Source organism: Lutra lutra, chromosome 4 (genome assembly GCF_902655055.1).
Source record: "Lutra lutra chromosome 4, mLutLut1.2, whole genome shotgun sequence".
Taxonomy (NCBI): domain Eukaryota; kingdom Metazoa; phylum Chordata; class Mammalia; order Carnivora; family Mustelidae; genus Lutra; species Lutra lutra.
The window spans coordinates 125,695,106-125,713,108 of NC_062281.1; the positions used below are offsets into that span (position 1 = coordinate 125,695,106).

Consider the following 18,003-nt stretch of genomic DNA (forward strand, 5'->3'; position numbering starts at 1 on the left):
AGAGTTCAGAAATGGACTCTCACATATTTGGACAAGTGATTTTTGACAAAGTTTCAAAAGCAACCCAGTGGAAAAAGGATGTGTTTTCAACCACTGGTGCTGGAACACCACACACGAATCAACTCTGATCCATAATTTGTGCATAGAAAAAAATCATCTCAATGAAGATCATAGTTATAAAACTGTAAAACTCCTAGGAAAAAAACCCCAACCTTCAATTATATTCAAAACCAGAATCATGACCTTCAAAAGAACAAACCAATGCACTGGACTTCTCAAAATTAAAAAGTTCTGCTTCTCAAAAGACAGTGTTAGGAGAAGGACACTTAATATATATTTTTAAAGATTTTATTTACTTAGTTGACAGAGAGATGGAGAGGGAGCACAAGTAGGCAGAGGGAGAGGGAGAAGCAGGCTCCCTACTGAGCAGGGAGCCCAATGAGGGGCTTGACCCCAGGACCCTGGGATCATGACTTGAGCTGAAGGCAGATGCTTAAACCACTGAGCTACCCAGGCACCCGACATTTTAATATTTTAATAGAGTGTAAGTCACAGACTGGGAGAAAATACTTGCAAATCATATATCTGATAAAGGACTAGTATGCCATACGTTAAGAGCTCTGAAAACTCAACAATAAGAAAACAAACAGCACAACTAAAAAATGGGTAAAAGATATGGACACTTCACCAAAAAAGATATATATATGAGTGGCAAAAAAAAAATACATGCAAATAAGCTCAACATCTTTAGTCATTAGGTAAATGTAAATGAGATATCATTACACCCGTTTTAGAATAGTTCAGTTAAAAAGACTAGCCATACCAGCTATGGAACTCTCCTGCTCTGCTTGTTGGAATGTAAAATGGTATAACTGCTTTGTAAAACACTTTGGCAGTCTCTTAAAAAGTTAAACATACACCTGCCATATGACTTAATCATCCCATTGCTAGGTATTTACCCAGGCAAATAAGAGCACATGTCCATACAAAGACATGTATATGTATATGTAATAGCCTTGTGTTGAAAACATCATGTTTTATTGTATGTCAGTTATACCTCAATAAACATGTTGAAAGTGAATAAGGAAGAAAATAACACTTTTAAAAGATATAGTGATATCCTTACTATCAACCAGATCAAAGCAGTAAGATCCTTGTGATCATCTTTTTTCATTAATTTGAAAAGTAAGAGTAGAGCATCTAATGAGTTACTTTTTAAGACTTGATTTGAGAGAGAGAGAGAGAGAGAACGCAGGAGGGGTAGGGGAGGGAGGAGGGGAGGGGAGACACAGGTTCCGGAGTGAGCAGGGAGCCCAACATGGGGTCAGTCCCAGGACTCTGAGCCAAAGGTCGCGGCTCAACCAACTGAACCACCCAGGAGCCCCTAATGAGTTACTCTTTACAAGTTACAATAACCTCACAGTCTTGGTTTCCTTAATCGTAAAATGGTAATGAAAATTCCCAGTTTGCAGGATTGTCATGATGATGAGAATCTGTTTCACACACCATTGCACCCCCAGGGTCTAGCATAAAATAAGCACTTTATAAATACCCGGTAAATGGATGAAAGCAGGTGCAGTATTAGCTAGGACAGAACCTAACTCAGGGCTGGAATTCAATAAATTGTAGTGGACAGTTGAATACAAAAAAGTGGAGGAGAGAATTCACCTTCCATTCTTTCTGGAATGAAGCAGGCCCAAATACATAAAAAACATGCAATGTTTTAAAATTGCTTAGAAAAGGTCTATAAACATTTAGTGATTTTATTTGTTTATTTATTTTTTAGCATGAGGTCTTGGGTTGTAGCTTCAAAGTGAGTTTTGCCCAAGCAGGGCGTTATATACATATTATGTTTTTTCCAAGATATTCTGTCATTTAACTGAACATTCAACAATTTATAAATGGAAATCCATTTGACAAGACAAATATTTGGAAAACACTTCAGTTTCTAGTGATTCTTCTACAGTTTCACTGCGCATTGCTCTCGGGGTGGGATATTCATGCACACCTTTATTTTAATAGTTTCGTCATTTGTATGTGTACCCTTCAGTTACTTCAACAAAGGTGTGAGGGTTGAGTTGAGATAGATTTAAAAGGCAATTGTTATTTCTCTACTCTATTTTATCATGTTGCTGTACAAATATTAATTTTTCTATTATAGTCTGGGAATGGATGTTTTTTTCTTATACTTCATAACTCACTTTGTTAGACTCAAGATATGTTCTGTTCTATAGAATTGTTCTTTGAGCACATACGTACTTATAAACATGGCTTTGTAAAATTTTTTAATGTAATGAATTCTCAAAAATATACTCGATAAATATTTATGAGACTTAACTAAACTGAATTCTATCGTCAAATCTTTGCATGTGTGTATAGGCAGTTTTAATGTGTTGGCCATAGTTTTGTGTGTGTGTGTGTGTGTGTGTGTTTTTTGAGAGGGAGTGATGGGGAAGGGGAGAGAGAGAATCTTAAGCAGACTCCAACATTCAGTGCAGAGCCTGAGGCAGGGCTCTGTCTCACAACTCTGAGATCATGACCTGAGCCTAAATCAAGAGATGGACGCTTAACCCAACAGAGGCACCCAGGTGCCCCTATAGTTATTATAGCCATTATAAAGTCCCATATTGGAGGGTTTGGTTTTCTGTAATCTTTTTACAAATCAGACTATCTTAGCAAGTAACTCACCCTGGATGTAAAGAATCACTAATTCTCAAACTATTACATGCCATTTCAATAAGCAAATGCAGTTACCTTGTGTGTTGTAAAGGAGATTGTCTTCACTCAGGCTGATCTTGGTTGGGCAGTGGTCTAAACTTGTTTCGCCTTTAGACAGCCTTAACTTTTGGGAGAACACAGAAGAAAAATTATTTCCATATATCCTGTGGGTGATTTATTCTTGCTTTTTCTTTCCACCCCCAGATGGCTGTGTCCCACATCCCTCCCTTTGTCCCTTTTCCATTCTCCCTCAGATTCCTAGTTGCTTTTCTCCACAGACAGTGCCTAAACCACAGTTTGTAAAACCCTGCAACTCGGGCTGTCTGGGTGGCTCAGTCAGTTGGTGTCTGCCTTTGACGGGGATTATGATACCAGGGTCTTGGGATTGAATCCCGAGTCAAACTCCCTGTTCCAGAGGGAGCCTGCTTCTCCCTCTTCCTCTGCCCTTCCTCCTGCTTATGCACTCATGTGCTCTCTCTCTCTGTCAAATACATAAATAAGGTTTTTATAAATAGATAGATAAATAACCCTGCGACTAAAGGGAGCTTACCCAGGGGCTCATTTCCAAATTCCAATCTCATGTGTTGAATTTCTGAAAATATTGTGAATTCTAATTCATAATACATCCTTTTTGGTTTTAATATAAAATAATGATTTAGTCTCCTGGTTCCTACACCTTTCACTTAAATGAAGCTCTAGAAAGTTGTGTGGGGTCTTTTCATCTGCCAGGCACTGTTGAGTCCCCTTGGGGACATATGTACCCCTGAGTTCCAGAAATGGCTTGGATCTGCACCAGAATGAGAAGCTGCCACATTTCATATTTTTCCCTCACAGTTTTTGCCCCACATTTCTCCATCAGGATATTTGTCTACATGCTGACAATGATTCCTTGATAAGTTTCTGTTTGTTCATTTCTTTTTAAATGATTTATAGCTCGGTAAATCCTAACCCAGAAAATTCCTAATCCTCTTTTTCTAATTTCTAATTTCTAATCCCAGCTCCTTCTGGAATATTCTTACCCCTCTGTGTTCTCTCTTACATTTGGAGCAAATACATATTAATGTAATTCTAGTGATAGTTATAGGATAAGGAATAAATATTAAGTTTGGATTTGAAGCTAGACATTCTGAAAAAAAGAGAGTCATCAAATTGCTGAAGCCCATTCATACTTTCCATAATCCACAGCCATATTTTTCTTTAATTAAAATTGTTTTTCTTCAAAGCTCTGCCTTTCAAGAAAAGTATAAATAATTTCTCTTTCAATTACTTTCAGTTTTGTTTGGTCATAGATATTAAAATATTCTTAAAAAATAAATAAAATACTCTTTCCTACTACATGCAAAATATATAGAATTTTGCCTATATTAGGGATTAAAATTAGCTTTCCAGAGAAAAATTAGCTTTCCAGAGCTTACTGATTTACAAGCAACTGTTTATGCAAATGAATAATTATTATATAAACTATCAGTAAGTTGGGGCATGCTTATACATGAACAAATATCAATCTTGAGGTCACAAAAATTGTGATTTCTGGCTTGACCTAGCGAAGCATCACAATAATTCTCAATGAAAAAATTTATTGGTTAAATGAATGAAGTCCTTTGTTAACTTGAGCTTTCTAGAGTGTGTGTATACATGTATGTATATGCATATATATTACAGAGTATACACAAGCAAATAGAATGGACAAGATTGCATGTTACTAACCTTAGTGAGAGGTTTCCAGGAGAGATCGAGATGCAAAAAAGTAGATGGTACATCCAAAGGAATTTCAATATGTTCTTCTTTCTTTTTCTCTATTGGTTGTGGAGTTAAAGATTTCTGTGGTCTGATATCCCAGAAACATATTGTGCTTTAAAAAAATTCACATCTTATTTAGTACAAGTAAAAGATGTAGCCTTAGAACTACCATACTTTTCTGCTTCCACACATTAGCAATGTGATCACTACTGTATATTAGTATCTCTGAAACTAAGATTTTTATGATATGGGACTGTTTTGCATTTTATATTTTAGGGAATTAAACAGTTTATAGGGTTATTTGATGACTTTGCTGGTATTGACACTGATATTATCATATATGAGATCTGAGTTTGGAGATTAACACCAACTTTTTTTTAGTATCTTTCTTCACATTTTTAAAGCATTTTTTTAAGCATCGTCTTTTTAACAACTTTATTAGGATATAACTCAATAGCACAAAATTCACCACTGAAAGTACACAATTCAATGGTTTTTGATATAGTCACAGAGCTGTGCAACCATCACCACAGTTAATTTTAGATTTTTATCACCCCAAAATGAAACCTTGTACAGATGGGCAGTCACTCCTCACTGCCCTCCAGCCCTAGACAATACTAATCTACTTCCTGTGTGTAGATATTTGTCTAAACTGAACAATTCATATAAATGGAATCAGTGGAATCAGACAATATGTGACTTTTGGTTACTGGCTTCTTTCAGTTAGCATATTTTCAGAGTTCATCTATGTGGTAGTATATGTCATATCATTTCTTTGTATTGCCACATAATATTTCATTGTCTATCCATTTGTCAGTTGATGGACTATTAGGAATAATGCTGTTATGAACATTTGTGCGTAAGTTTTGTGTGGATGCCTGGTTTTGTTTCTCTTGGGTATACGTTGAGGAGTGTAATTGCTGGGTTATATGGTAATTTCTGTGTTTGATCTTTTGAGGAACTGCTAGATTGTTTTCCAAAGCAGCTATGTCATTTTTACATTCCCATCAGCAATGTGTGAGGACTCCAGTTTCTCCACATCCTTGCTAACGCTGCTACTTTTTGTCTTTATTATCATAGCCATCCTAGTGGTGTCTCATCAAAATTGATTGAGATTTGCATTTGCTTGTGCTTTGGATGTAATATGTAGGAAATCACTATGTAATCCAAGATCATGAACATTTATGCTTTTGTTTATGTTTTTGTCTAAAAGTTGCATAGTTTTATGTTTTTGCCTAAAAGTTGCATAGCTTTAGATCTTCCATTTAGGTCTTTATGCCATTTTTCAGTTAATTTTTGTGTACAGGGTGAGGTAAAGGTCCAACTTCATTCTTTTGCTTGCAGATATCCAGATCTCCCAGCACCATTTGTTGCTAGTCTTTCTTCATTAAATTGTCTTCATACCCTTGTTGAAAATCAGTCATCCATAGACATATGGGTTTATTTCTGAACTCTATGATTTCTATGTTTATTCTCATGCCAGTGTCAGTACCTCTGTCTCTAGCTGTAACTTTGTAAAAAGTTTAGAGATCAGGAAGTGGGAGTCCTCCAACTTTGTTGCTCTTTGTCAAGATTGCTGATTTGGCTATTTTAGGTCTCATTGTGTTTTGTTTTGTTTTTAAGATTTTATTTATTTATTTGACAGAGATCACAAGTAGGCAGAGAGGTAGGCAGAGAGAGAGGTGGGGAAGCAGGCTCCCTGCCTCGCAGAGAGCCCGATGCAGGGCTTGATTCCAGGACCCTGGGATCATGACTTGAGCCGAAGGCAGAGGCTTTAACCCACTGAGCCACCCAGGTGCCCCTCATTGTGGTTTTGATTTGCATTTCCCTCATAGCTGATGTTGAACATCTTTCCATGTGCTTTTTGGCCATTTGTGTATTTTTTTGGGGGGGGGAAATGTCTATTGATAATCTCTGCTCCTTTTTTACATTGGGTTATTTGTCTTTTTAATTGTTGAGTTGTAAGAGTTTTATATATTCTGGATAGAAATTTTTTTCTTAAGATTTTATTTATTTATTTGACAGAAAGGGACACAGTGAGAGAGGGAACATAAGCAGGGGGAATGGGGAAGGGAGACACAAGCTTCCTGCTGAGCAGGGAGCCCGATTCGGGGCTCAATCCCAGGACCCTGGGATCCTGACCTGAGCCGAAAGCAGACACTTAATGACTGCAACCAGGCACCCCTGGGTAGAAATTTTAAATCAGATATATGACTTGCAAATATTTTCTTCCATACCATGGGCTGTCTTTTTAATTTTTTGTTTGTGCCTTTTGAAGCACAAAAATTTTGATGAATTTCAACTTTTTTCTTTTATTGTTTGTGTTTTTGGTGTCATATTTAAGAGGCATGGTATATAACTACATATAACATATATTATAAATATATAAATATATAATGCAAATATAATATATAATATAAATATATAATATGTATAACATAAATACATGTATATTCACTGGGAAAACAATACATACACAGGCAATGTTGGATTTAATGTGTTTTGCCCACAGTAAGCAGCCAATAAAGGTTATTTCTCCTCTTATTTCTCCTTCCTTACAGGTTGATTATAAAAATCAAATGAGATAATGTCTATGAAAATTCTTTATAAAGCTCCACACATCTATAGAGTATAAATTTAAGTGTAATAAACTTGGTAACACATTTATAATGATACTCATATAGTATTTTAGTATAAATGACTTTGTATTAATTATGTGAAAACATACAATGAGGATGGCAAAGAATATGCCATATTAGCGCCATTATTTCTATCACTGAGGTTATGAGTAACCTGATTAATAAACTTAAGATGTCATTAAAGAATTTAGATCTGTAAGTTAAAGTATGTAGATAAACAGATAGTAGCTCAAGTAAGACTAAGAAAACTTTTCATTTATGTGACTTAAGAAATATTAGTCATTTATTCATCTTAATAATGAATTGTTGAAAGTATTAATCATTTTTATGTTGTCAAAATATAAATCCTTGGGGAAAACATCACAAATGACACAAAAAGAGCTGTTTTAAACTCTAATTATAGTTGATTTAAAACTATTTTTCCAACCTAGAAAGATCTTCTTGAATCTCATTTATAGCATTAATTTGCATTATTCATGAAATGATTTTGCTAGCGGCTCCTGGGTAGCTTAGTTGGTTAAGCCATCTGCCTTTGGCTCAGGTCATGATCCTGGGATTGTGGGATGGAGCCCCACATCAGGATCCCTGCTCAACAGAGCCTGCTTCTCCCTCTCCCTCTGTGTCTCCCCTGCTTGTGTTCTCTCTCTCAAATAATTAAAATCTTCTAAAATTTTTTGGAAAAAAAAAGATTTTGCTAAATACAGATAACCTCAGTTGAACTTTCTGCATAAATTAATCATTTATTAACCAATAAATTATTATGAATTAATAAATTTTATTAATAATAATTAATAATTTTATTAATAAATTAATAAAAAAGAATGTGGCTTATTCTTTTGGGGAGTTTTAAAAATTGATTGGTTAATTCCAGTATAATTAGCATGTAGTGTTATATTAGTTTCAGGTATTCAAATGGTGGTTCACAATTCTATACATTCTCAGTGCTTATCATGATGAGTGTACTCTTAATCCTCTTTACCTAATTCATTCATCTCCCTCATCCACCTCCATTCTGGTAACCACCAGTTTGTTCTCTATACTTAAGAGTGTTTTTTGTTTGTCTCTTTCTTGTTTGTTTGTTTGGTTGGTTGGTTTCTTAAATTCCACATATGAGTGAAATTGTATGGCATTTACCTTTCTCTGACTGACTTATTTCACTTAGCATCATACCTTCTAGATCCATACATGTTGATGTAAATGGCAAGATTTCATTCTTTTTTTTTTTAATGGCTGAGTAATATTCACTGTTCAGTCACATATTCTTTATTAATGGATACTTATTTTAACTTATTCTGTATTATAAGAACCTTGGCATGGCTGAGGTATAAAGATTAGAACTGGTAAGTTTTCCAAATAACTAAAAGTTAGCTTTTCTAAATGCATAAGCTTTTTTTTTTTTTTGAAGGAATTATTTCCAGAATGTAACAACTTTTGAAGGAATTATTTCCAGAATGTTCTAGAATATTTCTAAATTCAAGGGCGATCATTATAACCAATAGTCAAGGACCTGTGTCTCAAATAAAACACATACAAAATTTTACGTCTGTTCAGTGTTTCTAAATGTTTTCCAAGGCTATTGAAGAAGAGTAGAGCTTTGCATTCTGTTGTTTATAATCAACATCATACTATAAATATTGCTTCATGAATCATTACAATTTTAATTGTTGTATAATCCATATGGACCTATTGGTGGCCCTCTTGTTGCTTGTCACCCTTACCCTCATGCTCTTTCATTTTTTAGCTAGAGCACTCTAATAGTTTTGTTTTTTGGGGAACTGTTCCCTATTCCACGCAGTCAGGTTGGAACTGTCACTCAAGGTGTCTTGCCATTCCCTCCTTGGCCAAAGGGGGTGATTTTGTGATTTAATGGATGTCAGGTTGGAATTGATTCATTCAGATGGAAGGGGCTGGCCATTCATTCCTGCTACCCAGAACCCTCTGGCTGTTTCTAAGGCCTTAGTCAGCTCTTTCTTTGATTCAGCAACTTTATTACTTATTACCTATAGTATAGGATATAGTTGTGTGTAGGTGGGTGTGTACATCCATATGTATTCTTTTTACAACGTATTTGCATCATAAAAATATTTTTTCAACCAGCAACAGTCTATAATATTCTGCCCTATTGTTAATATCAGGTTTAATTGTTACAATAAAGATTATTTAAGGAACAGAAGATAATGATTTTAGAAACATCTAAGAAAAAAAAATATATTGTATGAAAACACTTAGGTAGTGTTTAAAATAAGACTGTTATGTTGTGAATTACAAGTTATATAAATCTGTTCTTCCTCCAGGATTCTAGAAGAGAGCTTCTAAAACCTTTGGAATTTCCTATATGTAGAGAGCCTCACAGTTGCCTTTTGTTATGTTAATGGGGCAAATTTTGGAAAGCACCTAAGGATGGGGGTGGGTTGCCAATTGAGCCAACCCTGCAATTAGAGAGTTGGAATTTTCAGTTGCAACCCCTGACCTCCAGCAGGGGGAAAGGTGCTGGAGATTGGGTTCAGTCACCAATGACCAAAGATTTAATCAATTGTACCTGTGAAATAAAGTCCCCCAACTTATCCAGAAGGACAAGGTTCATGGAGCTTCCTGGATGGTGAACAAGTGGAGATTCTTGGAGGCTCCTCACCCTTTCCCCATACCTTGCCCTCTGCATCTCTTCCATCTGGCTGTTGCTGAGTTACATCCTTTTATAATAAGCCAGTAATCTAGTAAGTAAAATGTTTCTCTGAGTTCTGTGAGCCACTCTAGCAAGTTAATCCAACCTGAGGAGGAATCTTCGGAACCTCCCATCTACAGCCAGTCAGTCAGAAGTACAGCTAACGACCTGGGTTTGTGACTGGCATCTGAGGTGGCTGGCAGGGGAGTGGGTAGTGGTAGGGGGAGGAGTTCCAGAGAGCAGTCCTGTAGGACTGAACCTTAACCTGTGAATTCTGGTGGATAGTGTCAGAATTAAGTGGAGTTGTGAGACACCCAGCTGGTGTCCAGAGTATTGCTTGGCAGGAGGTGGGGAAACCTTCCTCCCCACCCACTCCGACTTTGAAATTGACCCAAGAACACTAACAAAGACATACCAATCAGCTGAACACGTGACAAGTTGACAGCATATTCCATTTCGATTCTCAAAGACAGCCCCCAATCTGTTAATCTGTGTTTTTTTTAAAGACACAAGAAGTAAGTTCTTTGTACCTAGGATGTAATGACTTTTCTCATAGTGTTTTACTCTTTTAATATTTTTCTTTATTTTAATTTTATTAAAAGAATATAACAATAACACAGAAATTGAAGAATAAGTTTTAACATAAAGTGGAATTCTACAAGGTATTTTTCCAGTCTTTTTTCATAGAAATGTTTTTATGTAGTTTAAACTAGCATGCGTAAAAATTTCTATCCTTAGATTTTTCAGTTGATGTTATTTGAACACTTAAACCTGTGTACTCATAAGTCATTTTAACAGTTTTATAATTATCAATGGTGTATCCCAATTTCATTATCCATTATAATTAGAGACACAGACTCTTGTATTTTACTATTAATGGTGGAATAGAACATAGGAGTTTTTGTGAGATTATTAAGCAGATAAGGTTAGTAGAGAAGACATTTAGTGTTACTTTAGATACCAAGAGTCACCTAGCACAGGCAAGAGTCCAAGGAGAGTAAATGTTTCGCTCCTCAGGGTCCTAGAAGGTCCCAAGTTCCAACTAGTTCGCTTTGAAAAAAGGTGAAAGGTTTTGTGGCAATCTATGAAGATGCCACTCTTGAATCAGTAGGGAAACATGACTCCCTAATTCCCTACCTTCCTGGTAGGACTGATGAGCAAGATAGTAATCAAAGGTAGGGGTTCCAGCAGCAAATAAACAGTGAAAGTAGTGGGTGGGAGGAGGGATACAGATGCTGCACTGCTAAGGCCGGTAGGTGTCCCGGGAACTAAGACCCTGGAAATTTGGTGGAGGCCACAGGACCCCAAATGCTCTCTGGTTCCCAAATGCTGCCAACTTCTACTCATCTGATAAGCAATCCAGAGTCCATGTTGCCTCTCCCTCTACTGAGTCTTCTCTGCTGTATGAAGTGCGAGACCCCAGAAGTGTGCTTGCTCTGAACTTTCACGTTTTTATGATTTAAACAACAACAACAAGTAATATTACAGAAATCTGAAAAATAGGTTTAATATCAAATAGAATTCTACCTGTATTCTTTCCCAGGACTTTTTCATGAATCATTTTGATATAATTTATTAAAATGTGCATGTAATGTTGTTTCTTAAGGCACAAATTGATTATTTCTTACTATGAATTCCCAAAATTTGAATTACTGTTCAAAAAGTCGAAAATTTGGATGATTTAAGAACTATCCTAATTGTATTCCAGAAATTTTATGTTGGAACCAGCAGTGTTAGAGTTTACTGGTTTCACCACTGCATCCTTTCTAACACAGGGCATTATTATTTATTTAATTTTTATTTAAAAATTAAATGGTTTAAAATAGTATATTACTGTTGCTTTGTTATTAATTTCTTTGATATTAGAAAGCGTGAATGATTTTCATGTTTATCTACTCATTGTTTTCTAGTATATGTTTTATTTACTGGAAATTTTGTATGCACCATATTTTAGACCAATATTTTTCTCCATTTTGTTGTTTGCTCTTTGTTAGCTTAGAAATTTACATGTGTGTGTTTTGAATTTCTTTCAACATTAATTAGCTTAGAAAACTATCTGCAACCCAGAAATATAGCATTCTATGGTATTCTATTTTGATCTTTATTATATTTTTCCTGTATTTGTTATTTTTATTTAAATTTATAATCATCTGAATTAATTTGTGTGTACTGTGTGAGCTGAGATGAAGTTGGAACAGAGAGTTCCTTCCATTACCCCATGTTAAACTCTTAGAGGTAATAGAAACTGTCTGGGCTATTTGTTTTGGTTCATTATAAGTTTTGAAAGTATTGTTGCTTTGGGATAATCCATTTGAGTATGTTGAAGAGCTAATTACCCTTTATAGCTCTACTTTGTCATAATATATTTTAATATTCTTAAAGTACACAGTGGACCCTTAGTGTGCTTGTAGGAAACATTTGGGGAGCTTGCCAATTTCCAAGTTCACTAATACCAGACTTAGTGAGTCAGGTACAGAACTACAAAGCCAAACTACATTGCAGATGCTGGGCACTCAGCTGGACTCATTCACTGCAGGATTAGTTTTCACCTACCAGCCTCACGGTGGAGTCAGTTCAAAATTGCGTTGGCAAAATAACACATTACTGTATGTCACAGATATTCAGAGTTGCCTGCTCCAATTTGCTGAAATCATAAATTTTAAATCCACAAACACTGACAGTGTAAAATATTTGTACTCTATTTTTACATATCAAAGTCTTATCTTCCCCACTATTGTATTTTATCATTGTTGAAACCACCTACATTTTTTAGTAGTTTATAAGCCATTGAAGTTGAAACATTGGCCTTATTCTCAGGAAACATTTTATGATTTAAATGTAAATGAACTGTTGACTTGAAACATGCTCTTTGAATAAAATCTTCTGAAATGTACAATCCAGCAGGAGAAAATTATGAGACCATCAAGACTCACCTCAAATGTGTCAGACAGCCAATGTATATCTGTAATTACTTTCTTATGACCACTTTCTATTGAGGAGACCGCACAATGTCTGATATACGTTGCTTCTTTATTACTGTCTGGTTCAAGGAGAAACATAGGCTGGAAAAATGTGAAAAGAAAGTTGTGTGCTCAATTCAGAGAGCTAACGAGTAAATTCACACTTTACTCATTATTCCAGTTAGAATTAATAACTTGGAGAAATATTAGTTCAAAGAAAAACATTGAAACTAGTGTTTCAATGCAAAATGTAGTTAGGTAATAAGATTATGTATTTTCCCTTCAGTTTAGTCTAAGGTTTCATCTCTAAACTTAGCAAGAATGATTGACCTACTCCCTAAAGTATCAGTGAGATCCCATTTTTAAAGGAGTGTTTCTTGCATGCATAGAGGGCCGGCCCACAATGTTTTCGTGAAGGCCAGTTGGTGTTCAGGTTGAAGAAGTGGGGCCAGAGGTGTGCAATATGGTGGATGAATACTGCGTCAGGAGCTGAGGAGTCTTTCCTCAATCCTCTTGACAGCATCCACAGCTTCACAAAATCATAGGATGTGATTATCAGAAAGGATTGTAACGCCTTCATTCTACACAGGAGAAAACTGATGCCTGCTGAGGTGAGAAGACATGTCCCAACTCACAGGACTGCAGTCTAGAGCCTACACACATCGTCCTTCTGTCCCATGGTCTTTCCATGACATCACTTCAGGCAAGTCACTTGGGCCCTTTATTTTATTTAAGAACAACAAAAAATAACTTAACATCCTCAGGTAGGTCAAGCGACTTGTTTTATTGATTTTTTAATCACAGGCCTCCATAAAAGAAATTCAGAACAAGTCCACAAACAGATGTGAAGGTGTGGGAAATAATACTTTTTTCCCCCCCATATCGACTCTCTGTGTAGCTTGGCAGTTCTGTTATGTACTTTTTGATAAACCCCTGAATTGAAGAAACTTGCAAATGAAAAGTCATAAAAAGCTAACCTTGAGCGTGACTTTTTTACTTCTACTACCGCCTGTCTTGATGTTTTCTATGCGATCTGCATGTGCAGAAATATCCCACATGACAATCTAAAACAGAAATAAATGTTATTACAACACATCTTCAGGAAATAGCTCACTGGGTCTTAAGGATTTTTTAAAACCCATTGGTATTGGCATGTACTCTGATCAATCACCTTGAAGGATAATCAAATTTAGTCTACATCTTTAGTAAGTCAGCAACTTTTTTCTTTTTTAAAGATTTTATTTATTTGACAGAGAAAGAGAGAGACAGCAAGAGAGGGAACATAAGCAGGAGGAGTGGGAGAGGAAGAACAGGTTTCCCGCTGAGCAGGGAGCCCAATGTGGGGCTCAATCCCAGGACCCTGGGATCAAGACCTGGGCCGAAGGCAAATGCTTAACAACTGAGCCACCAAGGCACCCTGAGTCAGCAATTTTTTTTAATAAAGTTTTTAAAAAATTTTATTTATTTGACAGAGAGAGATCACAAGTAGGCCGAGAGGCAGGCAGAGAGAGAGGAGGAAGCAGGCTCCCTGCCGAGCAGAGAGCCGATGTGGGGCTCGATCCCGGGACCCTGAGATCATGACCTGAGCCGAAGGCAGAGGCTTAACCCACTGAGCCACCCAGGTGCCCCCTAAGTCAGCAACTTTTAAAGCTAACATGACAAAGAATGTTTTCTTTTCTATAAAATATTTTTAGCACGTTGATTTTTGTGCTTGTGCTTATGTTAATAAAGGCTAGTATTTTTTTTTAAACTCCAGGATAAACAGTATGCAATTTCCTCTGCTTTGGGAAATTTCTATGCCATCTGCACGCGCAGAAATATGCCACATGACAATCTCTTCCTCTGTCTTTGAGAATGTGCTGTGACTGTGGGGAGAGTTGCTTTGCTTGTTCTCCAGAAGTAGTACAAACACTCAGTTGTCCCAAAAGGCTGGAAAATGATGATTTCTACTTAATTGAATATTCTAGCCAACTCCAACTTTGTATATACATGGATGGCAATTTTTGGAAAAATGAGAATAAACTAGAATATGCAACATTAAATTAGATTAATTTTCAATGATTTAAAGTCATTTCAATACTCTTTTTTTTTTTAAGATTTTATTTATTTATTTGACAGAGAGAGATCACAAGTAGACGGAGAGGCAGGCAGAGAGAGAGAGAGAGAGGGAAGCAGGCTCCCTGCTGAGCAGAGAGCCCGATGCGGGCCTCGATCCCAGGACCCTGAGATCATGACCTGAGCCGAAGGCAGCGGCTTAACCCACTGAGCCACCCAGGCGCCCTCATTTCAATACTCTTAACAAGATGTCAGAATTACAGAATTGTGAGTGATCTTATTTTCATCATTTCCTTTTCTAAAATATTCTTTTTTAAAAAGTTATTTATTTATTTATTTATTTATTTATGCATGTATATGTATGTAATCTCTACAACCTAACATGGGGCTTGAACTCACAACCCCGAGATCAAGAGTCACATGCTCTTTGACTGAGCCAGCCAGGCACCCCTTTTCTAAAATATTCTTAGAGTTGTATCACCTTCATAATGAGTAACAAAAAGCATTTCAGGATTTGCAGGGCTTGGAGGATGGGCTCTGGGTCATCATTATGACTACCAGTTATTGTTGAATAAAACTGAGGGGGAAAATTTATTTTCTTCGTTGTTTTGGTTCCAGATAAATAGTCATGGATGCTGTAGACATTTATTTTTTTTAAAAGATGTATTAATTTGAGAGAGAGAAAGAACGAGAGTGTGGGGCAGGGGCAAGGGGAGGGGGAAAGGATCTCAAGCAGACTCCTAGCTGAGTGTGGAGCCCAATGTGGGGCTCAGTCTCATGGCCCCGAGATCATGACCTGAGCTGAAACCAAGAGTCAGACACTCAACCGACCAAGTCACCCTGGCATCCCCACTATAGACACTTAAATTTTCAATCACAAGGAAGTTTTCAAAGCCAAACATAAAAGGACCATATACTATTAATGGTCAAACTCACTGGTCACAGTAAATTTAAATTCTGATCATAAAACAGCTTTAAAATTTTTGTTTTGCTTTATTGGAGAAACAGGCTATTGGAGGATAGGATCTAAATCTCATATAAATTAGATAACTTAATGTACTTCTGGATGGCTTAGATGGGTAAGCATCTGCCTTTGGCTCAGATCATGTTCCCAGGGTCCTGAGATTGAGTCCCACATTGGGCTCCCTGCTCCTTAGGGAGTTTGCTTCTGCCTCTGCCTCTGTCTCTCTCTCCATCTCTCATGAATAGGAATCCAGTAATATAAGTATCTTTTCCCAGTGACTTTCTGTTCAAATTCTGGATCATTGCCAACTCCTACCTCTAGAAAAAAGTCAGAAGAGGACTCTTGACCAAGAGGTATAATGCTTGTGTTTTTTGTTATTCCGCAGAATCTTGCATAATACGTGACTCTATTCCATGAATACAAACAGATTTGACTCAATTTTGTTCCAGTTATAACTAGATTACCCTGTGGATACCTTGAGCCCTGATACCATGTTTAACACACCTATATACCCCAGTTCTTGGCACACAATTGGCATACTTCCTTCTGCCAAATTGAATCCTTAAGTTTAAGAAAAACTACCAATCAAAACATATGACAGGATGTTGTCCAAATTAATAAATAGTTGAGAAAAAATCCATAATTACCTGCCCATTTATGCAGCCTCCAGCAATGATATTAGGGTCACTTGGACAGAACTTGAAGCAAAAGATGTCATCTGGGCTCTCCAGCATTAACTAAAGTAAATGCCCCAAATTCAAGAAAGAATGAGAAAGTCTATTAAGATCATAGTGAGAAAGTAATATTAAGACAGTCACAAGTTGAATTTCATAGCCATCTATAAGAAAAATGGACATAGAGTCCATTCCCAGAATTGCACCTGTGGATGAGAAAATGCTTCTGCTGAATTTTGTGAACTTTGTCTATGTGTATGAGAGAGGTATGTTCTCCAGGGGCCCGGGTCTCCCCTTCCTCCACCCTCCATTGATCACTGCTGAGAGATGTTACAATTTTTTTTTTTTTTAGATTTTATTTATTTATTTGACAGAGAGAGATCACAAGTAGACAGAGAGGCAGGCAGAGAGAGAGAGAGAGGGAAGCAGGCTCCCTGCAGAGCAGAGAGCCCAATGCGGGACTCGATCCCAGGACCCTGAGATCATGACCTGAGCCGAAGGCAGCGGCCCAACCCACTGAGCCACCCAGGTGCCCAGATGTTACAATTTTTTATAAACAAAAAGATTAAGCTTAGTGTTTCTGGGAAGGTGAAGGTTAGCTTTGTGAGGACAAGCTACTTGCCTGTTTTGTTCCCTGCTCTCTAGCTAACCTGGCACAGAGTGAGTGCTCAAAAAAAAAAAAAAAATGTGTTGGATGAGAAAAGAGAGATATCGCCAGTGATAATATCTCAAATTTTAAAATAATATAGGACCTAGAAAGCAGACAAACTCAAGTACTGGGGGGTGGGGTAAGAAGGAAGCCCTGCAAGGAATATTCCAGTGTGAAGGAATAGGTACAGTAATCACAGCTGGCATCTGTGCTAATGTGTTGGCACCAGGCACAATACAAGCATGGCTACTGCTCTTCCTTAAACAAGACCATCAAAAATATGGGCTTCAGAGGCCATTGGTGAGCCACCACTGAGCTAGTTTCAGACTGGGATTGGAGTGAATCGTCTTTATCTGGTACTCTGTGGTTTCTAGAGAGATTTCTACTTTTAAAATAAGAAATATTTTCTTACAGTTTTGATTGAACTAAGGTAAAAGAAATCATTTGCCTGTCTTTTTAAAGCTATTCTTTGGGGCACCTGGGTGGCTCAGTGGGTTAAGGCTTCTGCCTTCAGCTCAGGTCATGATCCCGGGATCCTGGGATCGAGCCCCACATCAGACTCTCTGCTCGGCGGGGAGCCTGCTTCCTCCTCTCTCTCTGCCTGCCTCTCTGCCTACTTGTGATCTCTGTCTGTCAAATAAATAAATAAAATCTTTAAAGCTATTCTTCAAAATAGAGGAAAGGGTCTTTTTTTCCTCTTCCTAATTTGCTTGAAAGTTCAGCCACCCTTCCATGATGTGGACTGGAGAGTGATCCTAGTCCATTAGAAAATGTTAGAAAACCTCTTCTTACCATTTTTGTGGTAATTCGGCTGATAAGAAAGAACTAAAGATTTGTCATTTTTGATCTCTAGGTCTATAATAATTCAAGTGCTAGAATCTATTATAGTAAAACTGCATGAATTCAGATGAATTAGGGAAGAAGGTAGAAGGAAGGCTAGGG

The 18,003-nt window shown here is 37.0% G+C and overlaps 1 protein-coding gene across 2 annotated transcripts in view; it reads right to left on the reverse strand.

The window, feature by feature from the left end:
* The window catches only part of DNAI3 (dynein axonemal intermediate chain 3), a 68,646-nt gene that overhangs the window by 23,986 nt on the left and 26,657 nt on the right, over positions 1 to 18,003 (reverse strand). For both annotated transcript variants that reach the window (XM_047727638.1, XM_047727637.1), the window contains exons 11-16: positions 16,386 to 16,475; positions 13,697 to 13,783; positions 12,693 to 12,821; positions 10,175 to 10,248; positions 4,426 to 4,570; positions 2,755 to 2,842 (exon numbers count right to left, since the gene is read on the reverse strand). In XM_047727638.1, the coding sequence (XP_047583594.1) occupies positions 2,755 to 2,842; positions 4,426 to 4,570; positions 10,175 to 10,248; positions 12,693 to 12,821; positions 13,697 to 13,783; positions 16,386 to 16,475 (613 nt within the window). The remainder of the gene's footprint in view (positions 1 to 2,754; positions 2,843 to 4,425; positions 4,571 to 10,174; positions 10,249 to 12,692; positions 12,822 to 13,696; positions 13,784 to 16,385; positions 16,476 to 18,003) is intronic.